Genomic DNA, 18,499 nt, shown 5'->3' on the forward strand with positions numbered 1-18,499 from the left:
AATGAATTCTTTGTCCTTAGTGAGCAGACTTTATTGACTCCATCTCAGAGCATCACAAAAGAAAGGACGAAGGCAGGGACTCTTGAAACTTTGGCATAGGTTGAAAATCCGACCATTCGTACAGGCGATAACGCATGCTGCTCCTTCCTTAAAGGACTAGCAGTAGTTTCACATCCACTGCATGTCAAAAAAATCTGAAAAAATGTTGAATTCTGAGTTCCAATGAAATCCAACAAAACTTGAAGTCATGAGTCATTATATATTCTTAAATTACAGTGTCTCCTGGAATGTAGGCATAGTCATACACCTCTGCATGTTAAGATATATTTCTTCAGGAGGATGAGACAATTAAGCTTTCCCATTACTTGAAATTAATTAATTAATTCCTTTAAATTAATATTTTCACACATATGTGATAGTTCTGCTGTTAGACTGGCACTTTCATTATTCAAAGACATAGAGACCTACTTCTGCCTCCCCTTTTGCCATCTCAGCTTTGATTCAGTTCTGCAAGATGCTGCTGAGGACTCTTGATATGAGTTTGTAAAACACTTAAGAAAGTTATTAGTTTAAGACATCAGAGATCACAGTTAAGTCCATGGGTCTGTTCATATGTATTTTAAGAAAGTTGCAGCTAGGATTTTGATCAGTGTATTCTGTACTTTGAATGGTCAAGATTGTCACTTTTAGTAATTATTAAAACTGTTTATGGGTGTTGCCATTATACGACAAGTCATCTCCATTTCTAATTTGTAGATGTAATTTGTAGATTTTCTCATTTGTAGATGTGGTGCTTAGACACATGATTTAGTGGTGGACTTGGCAGTGCTAGGACCACAGTTGGACTTGATGATCTTAAAGGTCTTTTCCAACCTAAACGATTCTATGATTCTAAGAACTTCCTGAAATTTTGAAGTCTTGAAGAGTGTTAAAAAAAATTTGCATGGTCCAGACTAGTTCTGTTTTTTTCCTGCAGAACAAGGCTAATGGAAGAGAAGGTACTAATGTAAAGCTATTTGAATCTTTTAATGTCTTATCCACTCCCACTGCTGTTCTTCATTCTGTATGAGCCCTTTCCATCCAAATGAATTACATACAATAATTTTGGGTGTTATAATAAACAGATAGGCACCATAATAATGTATTTCAGTTAGGAAGAGGTACTTGGAAGAAATTGGTTTTGCTATACACATGATGTGAGACAATCAATAGTGCTTTAGTCTGACAAGCACTGTCAATATCTATTGTCACAGTTCAGAAAGTCATTAATGGATAGTTCTTCAAAAACTAATGCGTTCAACATGTTAAAAGTGTTCAGATATACTGTACCTGGCAGAAATTAATCATAGGTAAACCCTTGGGATTATGTATAAATGTTTTGTAAATTAAGAGTGAAATAAAAGTCATTGGAAGGAATGTGAGATCATGTTATAGGGAGTTATAAAATCTTGCCAAGAAAATATGGAGCTGTTTAGAACATATTAAAACATTTTACTTGCTGAATCATTCAGGCTCTGCCCAGAACATGACACCCAGGAAAAAAATCTGCTAGAAATATATTGTCTAGGTACATAACTAAATTCACAGAAAGTAATCACATAAAAATGTTGACCCTTGCCCTGTAAACGTTAGAGCCTTGCCTGGTTCTTTTAGTTGTGGCCATACAAAAACCCTGGAGAAAGGCTTTTGTAACTTCATCTTGTTAGCCACTGCTTAATCCTGCTTAAATTATAACATGTTTACTCTTATTGCACTATGTATACAATTTAGTACATTACATTAGAGCAAGCAAGTCTTTGTCCGTACATCTCAAAAGCCCCATTGACTCTGACGGTACTGTTTCTGCAGAACTGTGTGATTTGGAGGTAATGCATTAGTTCTTTCCTTCCACCTGTATTCTTGCGTAAAAGCTCTTGTACAGACTTTATTTTGTGGTTTTACATGATACTTCTATTTTTTTATATGTTATTAGTAATATTAAGGATAGAGTTGTGGCATTGAGTATTCAGAGGTTTTATATAGGCCTAAAAAAAAGACAGGTTAGTTTTTTCTTGGTGCATTTGTTTCAGAGAGTTTAGTCTATAGTTATCCTTTCTAATTCAGCTGATGTTATTACAGTGCTGTCCAACATTAAGGCCCAAAGATGTGTTCTTTCTTTTATGCCTAATGATGTGTTTATACTATTTTCTTTTTGTACCCAATCTGTATTACACTTCCCTAATGTGATAAGCTGTTGTGTTTTAATATAGCTTAATTCTAGAGCAAATTATCTGAGGAAAAGATCTTGCCATTTTTTTCATGTGTCCATTAATACCTTTCCCACCTGTGGAATAAGCAGAGACCTAATAAAGCAATAAAAGTCATCAGAAATGCTTTTCTAGATCCGAGGGTCCAGCTTTATTTCCAGCCAAATGTGAAAGTCAGCCAGTATTCAGGTTGTTTTTGCTGCTGGATTGAAGTGTCCTTGCAGCCACTTGCACCAGCGGAAGAAATTCAACATTATATTGACCTCTGTTGGGTTCCCCTCTCCATGTACTGTAAAAGGCCCTGGCCCAACAGGAGCAAGCATGTGTTTTCTTTTTCTGTCTCAGAAGCTCTTAGTGCAATATAAGAAATACTTAGTTGAAGAGTCTGTGCAAAGGGAGGGGAATTATCCTTCTGCTCTGTGTCAGTTTTGAAGCATTTATGTAGATATGTCAATGTATCTTCAGAAACTGAAGATACGAGTTTGTTCAGTAAAATGAATCAAATGGTACACCTATGCAGTTTATGCCAGGCAACATACAGTAGAACAAGCAGTAGATTTTATTTCCTATTATTTTATACTTAGATCCTTAAGTGTCCTATTTCACTTCCATGTGGAACTGCTTTCCACTTTTTTATGTTGTTTGACATTTGCCAGCTCTCTTTCATAGAGAATTCTTCTGGCCAAATCCAGAACCTGAAATTTAAAAAGGAAGGTACTCCAAAAAATATTTATTGTGGTTTTTGAGCTTTATAACTACTTTTTTTTTTTTTCTCTTGGAAGTAACATTTGGTCCTCTTTGTATTTCCAAATATAATAGCAAAGTCATTTTAATGTGGGGATATCGCGAGAAGAATGGTTTGGCAAGAGAAAGAATATTTCTAAATGAGATCCCAACAAGAATATTTCTGGCTAAGCTTGGCTTTGGAACATGCTATCTAAACCCTTGAATTTCTGGGAGACTTGGAGTTTCCCTCTGGTGACTCACACATGTTTAATAGAATAAAATAAGAAATTCATCTAAATTAACTATGCGCTATACAGTTCAACATAGAACATACAAAAGCATCCGTGACAATAATTATTCTTACCTCTAGATGTAGTTTTCATACCATAATTGCTGTTTCAGGTATAAAACTTCCAGCTGGGTTAATGCATCTTTCTAAACAGAGGGATCTTTACCTGCTGTTAAGTCATAGATCCCCTATCCTACCATTCACAGTATGACCACGTTCACTTCAGTTAAAATATCTTAACAAATCTGGTGTATACTTAGAGCTAAGCATGTAGTTGAAGTGGGCATAAAAAGCTTCAGAGTCCCGCAGAACGGGAAATGTGGCAGGCGTCTTAAGTGACTTAAGAGATGTTTTCACTCCTGCATCATTTGCACTGGGGAAGCTTCACTGCAAGTCAGGAAAAAGCAAACCTAAATATGAATCGCTATAGGCAGAATGACCCCAAGCAACAAGAGAGTCCCCAAACTAAATACAATTCACTTCACTCTTTCAAAGTACCATTAAGATGCAGAATTAGAAACATCCATTTGTTGTTCTTTTTATAGCACAGCCAAGTGACTTGGAATTTTAGCTTGTCCCTGCCAAGGATTGCTCAATTTCGAACAAAAAGTCCTCCACTATAACGTTAAAAAAGCACCAACCATCAATTGAATGCTAATCTTTATATTCTATGATACATCACTCCAAGAATGCTACCATTAAAAAATGTGAATTCTATTTTTCATAAGTGATGGATTATTGTACTAAGCTGTGTATTTTCCAGTAAAGTGTCCTTTTATTTGTCCTGTGTGATTACTAGTTTGTGGAAGTATGTGTGGGGTCATTTTAGTGCTGTGGGAAAATGGAGCACTCTTCTGTTAAAATCAGTAGTGAAATCAGAAGCAAACTATGCTCTGATCATCGTAGGCATGTGTTTAAATATTGCTTTCCTTAATTGGCTATGTTCTATTTACTTAAAATGAACAATTTGGCAAGTTTTTCTCCCTTGACAACAGCAAAGCATAAACCATTTTATAAGTTTGGCTGTTAAAATCAGATTTGTAATGTAAACCACAATATTCCAGGGTTGTTACTGTTGCTTAACCAGTTATTTTAGCTTGCTATTGTTTTATAATTTTGCACCTTTAAATATTCTGGTGCCGCTTATAACTTATGCAAAACTTCTTGCTACAAAATAGCCCAATAATATTGATGATAATTTTCTTTTTGCTTTCCCTCTCTTCCCCTGGTTTCCCTATATGAAGATCACTGCATTACAGGGGAGATTCCATCTGGTTGGGGAGATTATGGAGCACCTCTGTAACTGCAGCTAAACTGCCCAGGGTACTATTTAGAAATTCTGTCGGAGGGACAACGGACCAACTCCTGCAAGTTCAACTTGTGGAGAATATTGTGTTTTGGTGGATTGATTGATTGATTGATCGATTGATTGATTGATTGATTGATTGATTGATTGATTGATTTTCAAGAGAAGATGGAAAGCTATTCTTTCTTCAAAAAGCAGAAGCCACCTTTCTCTCAGCTGGAGGTCCTTGCCAGGGGAGGCTGTACAGCTCTGGCTGTGCCATTTTCCTGCTCAGCATGCGGGTGAGAGAGCCCAGGACACAGGATAAGGGTTATTCAAGGGTGGTGAGGCTCAGGTGATTTGTTAGAAAACTTAAAAAACCTGTGTGTTCAGGGAAACCTTTGGAGAAGGTCTTCCCATGGCATCACTGCTGCTTCTGTAGCATCCAGCCTTCAGTGCTGAGTTTCTCCTTCTTACTAATACTGCCTATTTTGATAGTTGTGATGGTGCCCTGTAAGCACCTCAGCAGAGAAAAAGTTAAATTTATGCCTTTGAAACTTCCTCCAGGGGATTTTCTGCAGCTGGGTTCTATGTCTTTTTGACACAGAGCAGGAATAAATTGAGCTCAAAATGTTTCTCAGTTTGGTAAATGCCTAAATATAATAAAATATAATCATTAGGATGGGAATACTTTTCTTTCCATAAATTAATGCATCTTGCACACATTTCATGGCATATAGCCATGTTTTCTATAGCTGCATTAAATATATATATAACGCTTAATCCATCTTGGCAAGAGAAGTCAGTCCTTCACTAGTGGTGTAACCATCCATCCTTTCTCATAACAAGTAGCATATAGCTAGCAGCGCATAGCACACTTTGAGTCCAGAGTTGTAGTTGAAAAATCATCTATGTGAAACTTGTGGGATTCGTGAACATTTCATGAGTAAACTGGTCGCCATCCAAATACTTATGGGCAATAAATAATACAACTCTGTGAATAACCAGCAGAGTGAACTCATCATGTTTATTCACAAAAGTATTAATCAGATGTTTTGTACTATCCAACCAGCTACACGGCTGACCTACCGCATGATTTTACTAGGGCAGCTATAGCCGTTATTTTCTAAGGATATTTGAGCAAACTACTATTAGTTTAAAAATATCATTTCACTGAAGCTTTTTCTTTTGATTTCCTTTAGTTTTCAGACTGAACTACAGTGCCTCTGACACAAATGACAGAAACCGAGTTAAAAGCAGATTAAAGAAGTTCATCTCCCGAAGACCTTCTTTGAAAACATTGCAAGAAAAGGGACTTATTAAAGGTGTGTTTGGTCTTATATACTTTTTTGGACAAAAAGTAAAAATTCACAAATGAATTTTTCATTCTCAGTTAAATGAATGAGTGCATTGGACAAATACTTCTTAGATATGGTTTTGTTGCTGTGTCTCATAAAACTTACACTGCTGAACTGTAAAGAAAAAATCAACGTATGGTTACATCTATCTCTGTGCTATCTGACTACTGCTTCAGTTTTTCTGCTTTGGTGTGCATGTGGTAGAGCCCCTCCATTTAACACAGGCACTCACCATGCACATTGCAAATCAACACGCTGCACAACTCCATTTCTTTTTAAGAAAAGAATGTTGATATAGTTTATATTTTAGAATCCGAAATAGGAACTTCAGATGCTGTGCTGACTAATTTGTTTTCTAGGGTAGGCTGGAATACTTTCTGCTGTCTTCTCTCATTATTTTTCTAACTTGCCAACAAAATACATTTTTAACAATTTAAAGTACGTGCCAGTGAATAATAAATGCTTTGAATCTGTGATTTTTTCCTACTCCAATTTCTTGCTAAGTTGGTCAGCCATCACTTTCACATATCCTTAAAAAATTGTTTCTTTGATAAAATGTGTTTGTTAGTTTATCCAAGGAGTAAGCGTTTTGCTAAGAAGCTGGAAGTTAACTTGAAGGCAGTAGCATTCTGACCACTAATAATCAAGCAAAGCCATGTTTTCAAATATTGTCTGGAATAATGCTTTAAAAATTTACGCACTCCCAAATTATTATGTGTGAAACCCACAACTGCACACGCAAATTGACTAGAAAGAGGCATTTTGCCAGCAGCCCCTGTCAATCTCTGGAGTGTGTTTTCCAGTGGTGTGTCAAAAATGGCAAGGGGTGTTGCTAGTGTGTATTAAACTTGTCTGGCCTGAGCCAAGAGATTGACCCCAGCCAGCAAAAGCTAAAGCAGCCACAAGAGTTAAACACCAGCTGGGCGCATGTCTGAAGAGAAGGAGAAGATTTTATGAATTAAGTTCTTATGTTTTAGATAGATGCAGAAATGCTCAGTGCAGTGTTCCTTACTGTAAAGAAGTCTTCATTATATGAAATCATTATGTGCCTTAGTGATGGCCTTCTGCTTCTAAGCACCATAGAAACTTTAAAAAAATGCCATTTGTACATAAATATATGTGTGAGGTGTGAACATTCACACACCAAACTTTTGGGATCTGTCCTTACACATTCATAGTATCTGATTTCAATACATTGGAGGGTTTTGCCTCTTTGAAGTACTCTGTGGGTTGAGGGTGGGATTTGAATGCATCATATTAGTTTGTTTCAGTTATTACAGTAATAGAGGAGTAATTTATAGTCTTTTAATTTCTGGATTTAAGGGTTTTTTTTTTTTAGTTTAATAAAGTGTGGCTGATGAACGTCCTGTGGTGTTACATAGGGATCAGATGTGATCCCTGCTAACAAATCCAGATTCATTAGCATAACTCAAATCCATCCTCTAATATATCTCTCTAGGAAAGCCAGATGCATTTGGTTTTGTCTACGGTTGCATTAAGATCTTGATTCATAAATATAGCTTGTTTCTACCTGGGATACTCTTCCATGGATAACGAAGTTGCATGATTTGTGACACAGTAATTCAGAATCGGTACCCGGCACAGTTTTATTGCCAAACTAATGTTACCGTGAAGAAAACATGTTAGTTATCTACCATGAAGTTTCATTAGGATTAGGTTTTGGCCATGCAAATGAGGCAGGATTCGTTAGTACAGCTTAATTCCAATCTACGGTAAGTCTATGTGAAATGCTCATTTGATAAGGTTCCTTCATTGTCTTCACCAGAGTTTATCCCTTAATCTGTTAAAATGTTATGAAAATGCAGTTGCAGTGCTTATACAGAAAACCACTTTTAAATGTTAATTTTTAGGCTCACATTAGAATATTTTTAAATCACAAAATGCAACCATCCAGATTAAAAATGAAAAGCTTGCCAAATTTTGTATTATAGCATGCATCTATTTATTTTTCTAAGGTGACTTAAATGGTTGCAGAAACCTCTCAAAACTATTTATTTACTCGTTTCTTAAGGGAAAAAATGTTAACCAATTTTTACAAGAAAAAATTCCTCCAGCTCTGAGAACATGCATACTAACTTTTATCCCATAGGGAAATACTTCTGTCAGAATTGTAAATCCCTTAAAATAGGGGCTCGTAATAAAAGTGTGTCTAAAGCCTTGCAGGACATCTTGGTACCGAATTTCTGACAAAGAGCTGTTCTGTGTGCTAGTGAAGAATTGATATAAATATCTGTGAAGCGTGTGGTGTTAATTACTCCAATGCAGTGGCACTGTAGGTGCTGTGAAAACCTTCACTTTTCATCAAGTGCTATTCATATTTGCCAGGGGCACTATAAAGCTCTCAAATCTATATTGATTTTTTACATTGTATATCACATTGGAACCAAAACTCCAATAAATTCAACACGTAAATTATAGTCATGAGTAAATACATTTTAAGGTGGTAAGTTCACTTAAACACAGTTCTGTGCTCTGTTAGTCACTGATGTGTACACACTTGGCCAGAAGACTCGACACATTTCTCCACATTAACCAAATTTGGGAATAAAGGCTTCAAAATTAAATAGCAGTTTGATCTCCTGGGGTACTTTGTTCTGCCAACACTGTTATCAGAAAATCTAGAAATTATGTGATTGTCATTTAACTCTTAACAAACCTTTGTTTATGTAGAATGTAGCAAATATCCATGTAGTAAATAAAGTAGGTAGTTAACAAATGAGAAGAATAAGTAGGAGGATAATGATCAGACAAGGGAATGTAGCAGGCCAACATGTAAATGTCAGTCTCATGTTGATCTGACAATGAAGACGCGCTGATGCTTTAGATGACAAAAAGTTATTTTTGTCAGCGCTGTCCCATTTGCTTTCTAGTCCTCTGTGTAAAAGAAGCCAGAATGGGAACAGCATATTGGCTCCATGCATTGCGATAGGCTGGTGACTGGAGCTTCTCATGTTCCAGTGGGAGCTCTAATGAAGATCATCAGTCTTTCTCGTTCCATCTCACTCATGCTTACACAAAATATCTTTGGTCTAGAAACATTTTGAACTGTTTTTGAGATGATGTGTAATAGAGAATTTTTGTGTAACGTGTATGTGTCTATATGCACACTTATGTTCATATATATCCACACATGCAGACAAACCTAGAAACAGTAAATAAGAGGCATGTTCCATGTCTGCCATTTTAACAGTGTTATTTCAAAAATAACTTTGCTCAAATTTATATGCTAGGGCAGGGGTCCTCAGTTCCTCGGGACTGAAATATTCTCAGAATTTACAGAATCTGCACTAATATGCTAGAAAAATAATATATAAATCTTCTCTTTTAAAACTACTTTATAGTCTATAATTGAACTTTGATCTTTATGGTTGAGCTTTGTCATGATTTAATATTACCCAAAATGAATTGCCAACCTTCAACTTGAGATTGGCCTGCTAACTTCCTGATTTCTGAGCCTTTCTAATCCACAAAAAAAAAAAAAAAGCTTCTGCAAAACAGTGATTTTAAAGCTATGGTGGTTGTGTTGGTAATAGACCATCACAAAACACACTTTCACTAAATGGTAAAAAAGCAGGAGTAACAACTTAACATAAATGACACTGTGGGAAATGAGGAAAATGCAGTTATGCAGCTGGCAAGAAATTAATGTAGGTTTTTTGGGGATGGATTTTTTTTCCCCAAAAGCTAGACACCGAAGAAAATTCATTGAATTTATTTTGTAAGTTAAGTTAAGGCAAAAACCAAAACAGCATAAAAATTGGAATGATTACAACTGTTTCAAGATGAAAATAAAAGCCCCTCAATTGCTAGTGAAAGGAACTAGCTGTGATTTGGCTTGATAGCCTGTAGAACAGGGCTCAGCATATGTTGGTGGTTGTGCAGATAGCAGCACAGAGATCACCAACTATTTTTTTTCCAGACAAGGGAAAACACTTTTATTGTCTCATATGTCTCAGTGGACCTTGGAGTAGTTCAGTGTAACGAGTGTAATACTCATGAGAAGTCCAAAAGAGTAGATTAACATCTACCTTTGGTGCGTTCTGTAATTTTTCTGGGTTATGCAGGAATTTAGCAAGTGATCTGGTGCCCATAATAACTTAGAGAAAGTTAGGAAATGTTTCCTTTGACTTGCAGGGACAGTGGGTCACAAGGGTATTTCTTTCTTTCTTTCTTTGACCACTACATGGACATTTGGAAGTACGTTTCCCAAACACTGTGGATGGCCAAACACTGGATAAAGTGATTTTTTTCCTTTCACATGATGGTCAGAAATAATCCAGGTAATTTTAACACATCTCATGTTTGGAGACCTGTTTTGAGGAGTACAGCAGACTCACTCTCTTTAAACTCAAATGAGCTCTTGTCCCCAGTAAAACACCATCATTTCTTAAAAGAGGCCAGTGTCTGCAGTACTGTCTATTTTCCTTTTTTCTGAGAATATGAAACAGATCTGGTAGCTCATATGCCACTTAATAGTAACTGTTCACAAATGTAATTTTTTTTAAATTGATGACCACCACAGATCAACGATATATAGTAAATCTCCAAGTTAAAAGGACTGGCAAGATTCCCAGCTAGCATAAATCAGGGGAGCTCTGTTGACAACCTCGCTGACTTCAGTCAGCTGAGGACCTGGCCCACTTATTGTAAAAGTGTTGTGGCATTATTTGGAGCCCAGTCTGGGATCAGCATCATTTTAATGTCTGACTTAATACGTCTGACTCTACTGAGTGAGCAGCTAGAAGTCACCTTTCAGAACATGTCCCTTTCCAACCTCACCCCTTCCCCCTACAAAAAATTCACTGCTATGGTGCCTACAGTTCTGTCCCTCTCCCTGTACATTCCTCTTTTATTTTGCCTTTTGGTTCTCTTTCCCCCTTTTGCCTCCCAACATTCAAACAGATACAAAGAAAACAAACAACTTAGATGTTGATGCAAAGCTATGGTAGTCCAGCAGTTCAAATCCAGATGTAGCAGAGTTAACTCTGCTCCTGAAAGGCACTGAATTACATAGATACAATTCACATTTCTAAAAACCTGGGCATTACACCATTACACCTTTTTCTCTCGTGTCAGAATTTGAGCTTCTGCCCAAGAAATGGGAATATTAGCCATGCCCTTCCCTGTTTTTTTAATAAAAAACACTGAAGTACGAGTTCCTTCCAAGTGTGGCCACATCTCATCCATGTACACCAAAAACAGTTAAACAATGACATTCTCAGTGAGGATGTGGCTTTAGTGATTTTGTTTTAATTGTTTCTTTTCCAGAAGTATTGTCTCCCATAGACTAGATTTCTGCAGCTCAGATTTAGTGGCTTTGCTGCAGCCTGCGAGAGCTACTCAAAAAAAGTAGCTCTGTCAGGCTCAGGGAAAACTTGAAGCTCACCAGAACGAGCAATTCATTGCAGCTGTAATCATCATTTTACTTTATACAACTTGTGAATGTCCATTCCTTCCTCTTCTGGTGTCTCATTTTATATCCATGTGCAAAGCTGTCACACACCCCACCATCTTAAATAGAAAGTTTAATGCGCAGATATCAGGGATGCGTAATGTAAACCATACCACCAAAGATATTATGAATATATTGCACTTCTTAAAAATGCTTGTTGGTTTTTCATACTACAGTATTGACTAACTGTCTGTGTTTGATGTATGGTTTACCAGCCTGATGTAGACTTATGGTTAGAGCTTAACTTGTTAGTTCTGCTTTTGCAGCCAATTCAGAATAACTACAGATGCCCCAAGATATTAAAATTGACTGCTCAAATGGACTCAGTGTGGGAGTTTCATTGGTTTTAAATTGATAACAGCTGAAAGAGTGAATGATTAAAGCTGTATATGGGCATAGTATGCAGCTCCTTTGTACAAGCTCTTGTGAACAGAATCCACTGTATGGGAATTGCCTTTGTTCTAATAAAAGATATTTCTGAACAATTGTTAGTTTAAATTTTTAAATGATGAAACAAGAGCATTTCAGGAGCCTATAGAGGAAATAATTCCTGAGAAACTGGAATAACTCTGAGAAGACAAAGTGGATTTCTATTCAGAGGGGAGCATTTAAAGTTAAGTAGCATTCCATAAGGTGGTAATTGTGTCTATTTCCCAGGCATTTGAGTTAAATAAGCTGGATAGGAAACATAAACTGTCATAAGAGGAGGTTAGCAGTGTTGTGTACATCTTTTTTTTTTCAAGTCATAAAAAATAAAGTTTTGAAGGGCCTTATCACAAATAAATCAAACAAAGGTTTTTTTGCATCTCTTATCCCTTTGGGAGCAGTTATTTTTTAAAAAAAAATATCTCCTGGATAATTTCTCCTTAAAATAGTTCTAAAATATATATACACACCTATAAAAGAATAAGAAAATAATATTTTCATCTTATTTGCACATAAATCTAGTTTGCAAAAGTTAGTAATTTGCCATTCCTATCATTCCTTGTTTTCAAAATACTGCACAAACAAATCTTAACTGAGTTTTCCTCAACTATCCCTGTGACCTCTAAGAGTGTAAATACGGCATTGTAACTACTGTCATTCCCATGTTTATGTACAGAAACAGATCCAGCAAAAAATCAATTGACTAAAGAGAATCATGGAGTTTGCGGTTCAGGAGTACCCAGAATTCAGAGTATTTGGATGACTCATGAGACCATGTACTTATAAATACTCATGAATTTCTAGAAGGGGAAAAAAAATCCAAAGCAATTTTGTGTCATTGTTTTACCATAGTCTCTTTTGATGCCCAGCAACTATTAATGCTGATTTGCTGCCCCTTCCATTCAAGACAAAAATCGTGAGTGCCTATTTTCTAAAGAGGTGTTTTAAAGCTTAACTGCACGATGCAGAATGTGACTATATCCATATACCGAAAGGTATAGAAAATGAGGCTAAACATTTTGCTGAAGATACAGAATCTGCCCCCAGAAAAGAAGTCATGGACTAGGTGAGAATTGCAAAACAGTTTCTGGCTTTTTCAAAATTTCCTTCTAGGAGTACCAACTATTCTGTATTTGTACTGGGGATTGAAAGTGTAACTGCAAAATAATCCTGGAAGTTGGTTATAAAGTGGTTATAACAGAGAAGAGAAGCTGCTGAACAGCCATGTATTAATTTTGTTTCCGTTCTTCATGTATTGCCATCTCAACACAGTGCAGTTCTTTGCCTGTTTTGCTTCTGAAATTGTTTACAAGTGTCTTGTCCACCAAATAAGATATGTTTTTACTTCTTTTTAACATAATTTACATTGGAGACCGTTCCATATTATGCGAAGAATTTGACAGGTCTTTGCTAAAATTTTAAAAAACAATTAAGATGTCAAAAGAGGAAGTGCTAGTACATTTTAATCATAAATCTCTGTATATATAATTACCACTGAAGGCAGCTATAAATGTTTTATGAAGAAAATGTAACCAGACTGTGCTTTGTCAGAAACATAACCCCAAAACATGTAACAGACTGTTCGCTAATGCTTAACGCCACACATGCACACAACCTTCTTCAGTGTAGTTCTGTGAACCCAGTCCTCCATCCCTTCTGCAGCCGAAACTCCGACTAACTTAAATTCAGGGTTTGATGTACTCTACCAGAATGCAGATCACATGCATTGAGAGGTGCTGGAATAAACTTCCTTGATACATATCAAGAAGTCCAAGTCATCCCATGCACCCCACCTTGTTTCTCTGATTGTTCCCTACTATTGGGAAAGAAAAGGCAATCGAGTTGCTCTTGAAATCTAAGCTTAGTAATAGTAGTGATTAATTATAGGAAAGTGAAGCTCCTTGCAAAGCAGAAAGTAAACAAATGGCTTTTGGCCTGTTAGTGAGAAAAAGATGCGCTGCTTGGAGGAAGAAGCACTCAAACTGATTATGGTGGAAGATGGTGGGACTGACTGTGGAGGAAATGTCCCATGCCATGGGAGCTGTAAAGGCCAGCAGGAGCTCCTGCTGTTCTGTGAATGAGCGTGCTTGTTGGGTTTGCTGTGCAGAGCCCAGGCTTGTGTTAGCACCCATCAGCTATCAATACAAAAATTTTCAAAGCCTCTACGCAATTTCCAAAATGTAGTACTCTGTTGAAATGCTATATGGAGACTGTCTCTTTGGATAAATGATAATAGTACACTCCTATTGTTTGAGAATTTAACTGGCTCCTATTGAGTAGTTTCTTTCATCTATTTGATTCATTTTGATTCTAGCTGACAACATCCCCACTACTGATTGCTCTTTTCATAATTTCTCAAACATATAGAGTGGGAAAGAGGTGGAGGAAGCTAATTAGTAATCTGAGGAACTTAACACGCTTATACAACCATGTTTTAAGATCAACATTCAAAGTTGATCAAAACTTTGAAATCGTAAAACTCAAAAAGCAGCATTATCTAATTAAATCCTTATTAATCAAGGAAACAACACAAATCACAAATTAAAATCAGTGCAAGATATGCAATCCTCATCAAAACACATCTAGCACCTTTTACTTTTTAAGCAGGTAATTTGATGACAAAAAACCTCCTGTAAAGATGAGATGAAGTTGTACTAAGTCCTAATGATGCAAAGTAATGACGCCCTTGCACCCTTATGGTGCTTTATGACAAGAGTGAAACTCGGTATGCATGAAAGAGACAGGCTACCTGACAATATGAGTTTCAAGGTTGGACCATCAGTTAATATCACACAGGATTTTGGATTCAACAAGATATTGACCTGTATCTCTAGAGTTGCCTTCACTTTTTTTATGGCAGGTCCAAGCAAACTCCAGAGACTTCCAAGCCTTAGAAAGGTCGAGGTCATGGTGTAAATGGCAATTGAAACTTGAACCCAGAGGGAAGTATCCAAGTGCTATGGGCAGCAGATATTAAGAGATTTGGTTTTGTGGCAGAAGCTAATGACCACTAGGACTCAAAAAGGATTTGTTTCCAACTTTGTCTGTCTGTCTTCTATAGCTGAGTTTTTAATTAATATGCAAGCTCAGAAGAGAGAAAAATGCCACTACTAATAATACGCCTTAATGTATTTTCCTCTTTTTTTTCCAAACATAGATCAAATTTTTGGCTCCCATTTGCACTTGGTTTGTGAGCACGAGAAATCTACAGTCCCCCAGTTTGTAAGACTGTGTATAAAAGCTGTTGAAAAAAGAGGTGAGTACCTTAATATTTAACACTATTTTTTTTCTCTATTAGTGATCAAAACTTTAACCTTGTAACTCTGCTCGAATTGCCAAGGTAGGCCAGCAGCTCAATTTATAATATAGTTATGAACTGAACTATATCACATTCTGTATCTTCATTTTCTTTATATAATAAGACACTAATAGAACCCATTCATGCTGATTATTCCTTATATTTTGTTTGACATGTTGTTGTTTTAGTCTTTCCCTGAGTAAGGAAATGCTAAACATCAATAAAATGTCAGTAACTTTCATTCTGAAGTCTCTGGTGAACATAATGTCAATACTTTTTCCTAAGTCCTGAATTGTATTCAACCAAATTAAATGTTATTCTAGTGTGACCATATTTTTTTTAATGCATGCAGGTGTCTAATTTTTACAGTTATCTTAAAAAGCCATAATATTGTAAGAATATTGGAATGAGTATTCATCCTCATTAAAAGTTTTGATTAATTTAATAAGAAGAATTTTCATGGTATAAAAAGATGTGCTTAACACTGTTGCCTGCCTTCCTTTCTTCAGAGTGTATCTTCTCTCATTGAAGGTCATTTTCTTTGGAAGGTACATGCGGTAGATGCAGAATCTTAAAATGTATTGTATAAAAATGTGAGGCTTCATCACCATCTGTTACAAGTTTACAACTTGTTCCAGGGATCTGGGGAAACATATATCTGGCAAAAGATAGAAAATTTATTTTCAGAATAAGGCTGGGTGAACCCATTGTCACTGCCATATACTGGAGTCTCAGAATAAGAGAACCAATGAAAAATAAAAAGATACTTAGACCGTTAACCACAAAGGAAAAAGCTATTTTAATTCCATCATTGTTACCTGGTTTTATAGTGAAAGGTGTAATAAAACTACCCTGGAGTTTCAAACTCTGGGAAATTCATGCTTTAACTATACAGCAAAGAGAGCACTGGGATATTATTATTCCCAGAATGATTGGCAGGAAGTCAGAGACTAACAAACTGGAGATCGTTCAGTAGGGGGAGATAGTAGCATTGGTTTTTTGGAGGAAGGCTGGAGGCTGGATAAAGAAAGAGACAAAGAAAGGGCAGAAATGTGTGAAGTGGCTATTAATAGAGGAGGAATTGTGAGGAGAAATTCAGAACATGAAAAGGAAAAGCAGAGATTAGATTATAAAAATGCCACGCCATGCAGAATATGTCTAATTGTTCGGTTATGATCTCAGCACAGGTTCTCCAAAAGATGAGCTAGGTATTTCATAGATGTTTTCTGGTATCTGACCACTCCTGCAGGAGAAGTGAGGCCAGACATCTCTGCACTGCTGAACTGTAATAGAAAAATCCAAGAAACCTAATTAGATGTTTATTGTCTGTGTGTTTATCAGAGAACTGTTCATGGAAGAAAATGAAAATATCACTGTTTCTTCAAAGGAGTTCATGGAGAATTGCATTATTGTTCTTGTGTTTCCTTCAAACTTGCTGTGACTTAGAGAAGTCTACCCCTTTTAGTTAGTCTATATGTAAATAAAAGCTAATCATATGGCATGAGATAAAAATTTCATTTTATCACTGTATTTATGAGTTTATATTTGATTTACAGTTTTTTTCTATTATCATTTTCTTGGATTAAGATGCTTGCATTTACTCACATTCTATTTACTCAAAGTGTTGTTTTTACTAAGTTCTGGCATAAACTATCTCAGGACAGCAGTAATTTATGTGAAGCTAAGTCCAATGTTTATGCAAGCTTCTGATGACATTTTATACCGGGGTTGGTATTAGGAAGCAGTATGTGGAGGTGCCAAGTCTCCCGGCATGGCTGAGACTCAACAGATCTGAAGCCCTCCTCTTAATGGCCAGATATGCCTCCAGCCAAGATACTCAACTGCAGAGTCATGGGAAATACTTATGTACCAATTATGGGAAAGGCACATTTAATGAAAACTGTATGTTTACTTTCATAGTCTTAGTAAGATGGCCTAGATACTCAGTACAGCTGGCATATTGGCTGTTGTAGAAAAGCTTTTTTTCCTATTTAGAAAATATATCATCTACATACTGTAACTGTACCAAAAATGTTACTTGCGTGCTTCATTTAAGATAAAGGATTATTAGGAAAAAAGACCTTGGGAGACTAACCCTAAATGTTACTTACAAAACATTCATACTTTGTTAAACGGTTGTGTTTTTATTTATCAGTTCATGGATTTAATTATTATTTAGCTATTGAATTACTTTTAAAAAAAAAAAAACCAAAAACAAAAACATTATTTCTGTGCACAGAAAGAAAGTCTAGCAGTGGTCTGAATAAACCATATTAATTAGTACATTTTCCTGTGTAGATGAGGTTACATACAGTAGCTAACTGTAGTAATATTCTCCCACAGATTAAAAATGTAGAGGGTGTCATTAACTGTTGGCAAGATTTCCTATTTAGTTACACTATTTTTAAATGAATATCTACATTGAAATCAAAGGAATTATTCTGAAATTATTTTGCTGCAACGTAGATCAGATTTTGGTTATTTATCCCCTAGGCTACTGTTTGCTTATTCACCATTTCAGGACAGAGGTGCTTTATAAGGTTAAGTCTAAAAAGTCTCTAAAACATCTCACACCATAATGCATATTTATCTATCTGACAAGGATTCACTTGTTCAAGAGTGAATTCCATTGTTCCAGCCTCTTTTGCTATTTGTAGTTATTGAAATAGGACTGGGAGGCAGAAGGTCTTTCTACATTTACTCAGACGTCTTGCAGAGATGGTAGTGGAGTTTAATAAAGAGTCAATAAAAATGTGCCCATTCTTGTAAACTTATAAAGGCAATTGACACGTTAAATTCTTTTTTTTTTTTTAAAGCAAGGTCAGGTTTTTTCTTCATTCTTCCTGTGTTATTTATTCATTCATAATTTTTGATCGACTTCTTGTCCCAAGAATTTAGCTATACAGACCTGTGCCACTGAAGTCAATAGTATCTAGGCAAAGAGCATTGCACCCTCAGTATCTAATGCAATATCCTATATAGAAAAAACTCCTATGTATATGATGTGGCCTGGTGAAGGTAAGAGAATAATTCTGAACCATGCAATGATAAGATTGAAGAAATACAGTGGCTACTTAAAGATTTCTAACATTTCTTAACTTGCTACTTTCTCAGGGACTTGGAGGGAAAGTTTATCATGGAACAGTGTATTCCTTGCTTTTTTCTGTGTAGTCTTTTACTTTGCCATCAACATCTACCTTGGATGTACCTTGGACTTTTCTGGGGCTACCATCTGTTGACTTGCCTTTATCAATCTCTATTCCACACTTTTTCTTCTCCCCAGAAAGTGTCAGATAGGTAGCCCCAGCCCTGAGCTGAGCAGTGGAGCAGGGAAAGCCTGGGACAATCCTCCCAGTGTACTATAACTCACATGCTGAGCACTCCTGCCAAGGGTGGGG

At 36.3% G+C, this 18,499-nt stretch overlaps 1 protein-coding gene across 8 annotated transcripts in view; it reads left to right on the plus strand.

Annotated features, from left to right (window-relative positions):
* Positions 1-18,499, plus strand: part of ARHGAP15 (Rho GTPase activating protein 15) — a 331,375-nt gene that overhangs the window by 188,237 nt on the left and 124,639 nt on the right. For all 8 annotated transcript variants that reach the window (XM_087731936.1, XM_087731934.1, XM_009461784.2 and 5 more), the window contains 2 exons: positions 5,749-5,871; positions 14,961-15,059. In XM_087731936.1, coding sequence (XP_087588062.1) covers positions 5,749-5,871; positions 14,961-15,059 — 222 coding nt within the window. The remainder of the gene's footprint in view (positions 1-5,748; positions 5,872-14,960; positions 15,060-18,499) is intronic.

The sequence above is a fragment of the Nipponia nippon genome, unplaced genomic scaffold, assembly GCF_047370975.1.
Source record: "Nipponia nippon isolate SJK-2023a ecotype South Korea unplaced genomic scaffold, ASM4737097v1 scaffold_5, whole genome shotgun sequence".
Classification (NCBI taxonomy): domain Eukaryota; kingdom Metazoa; phylum Chordata; class Aves; order Pelecaniformes; family Threskiornithidae; genus Nipponia; species Nipponia nippon.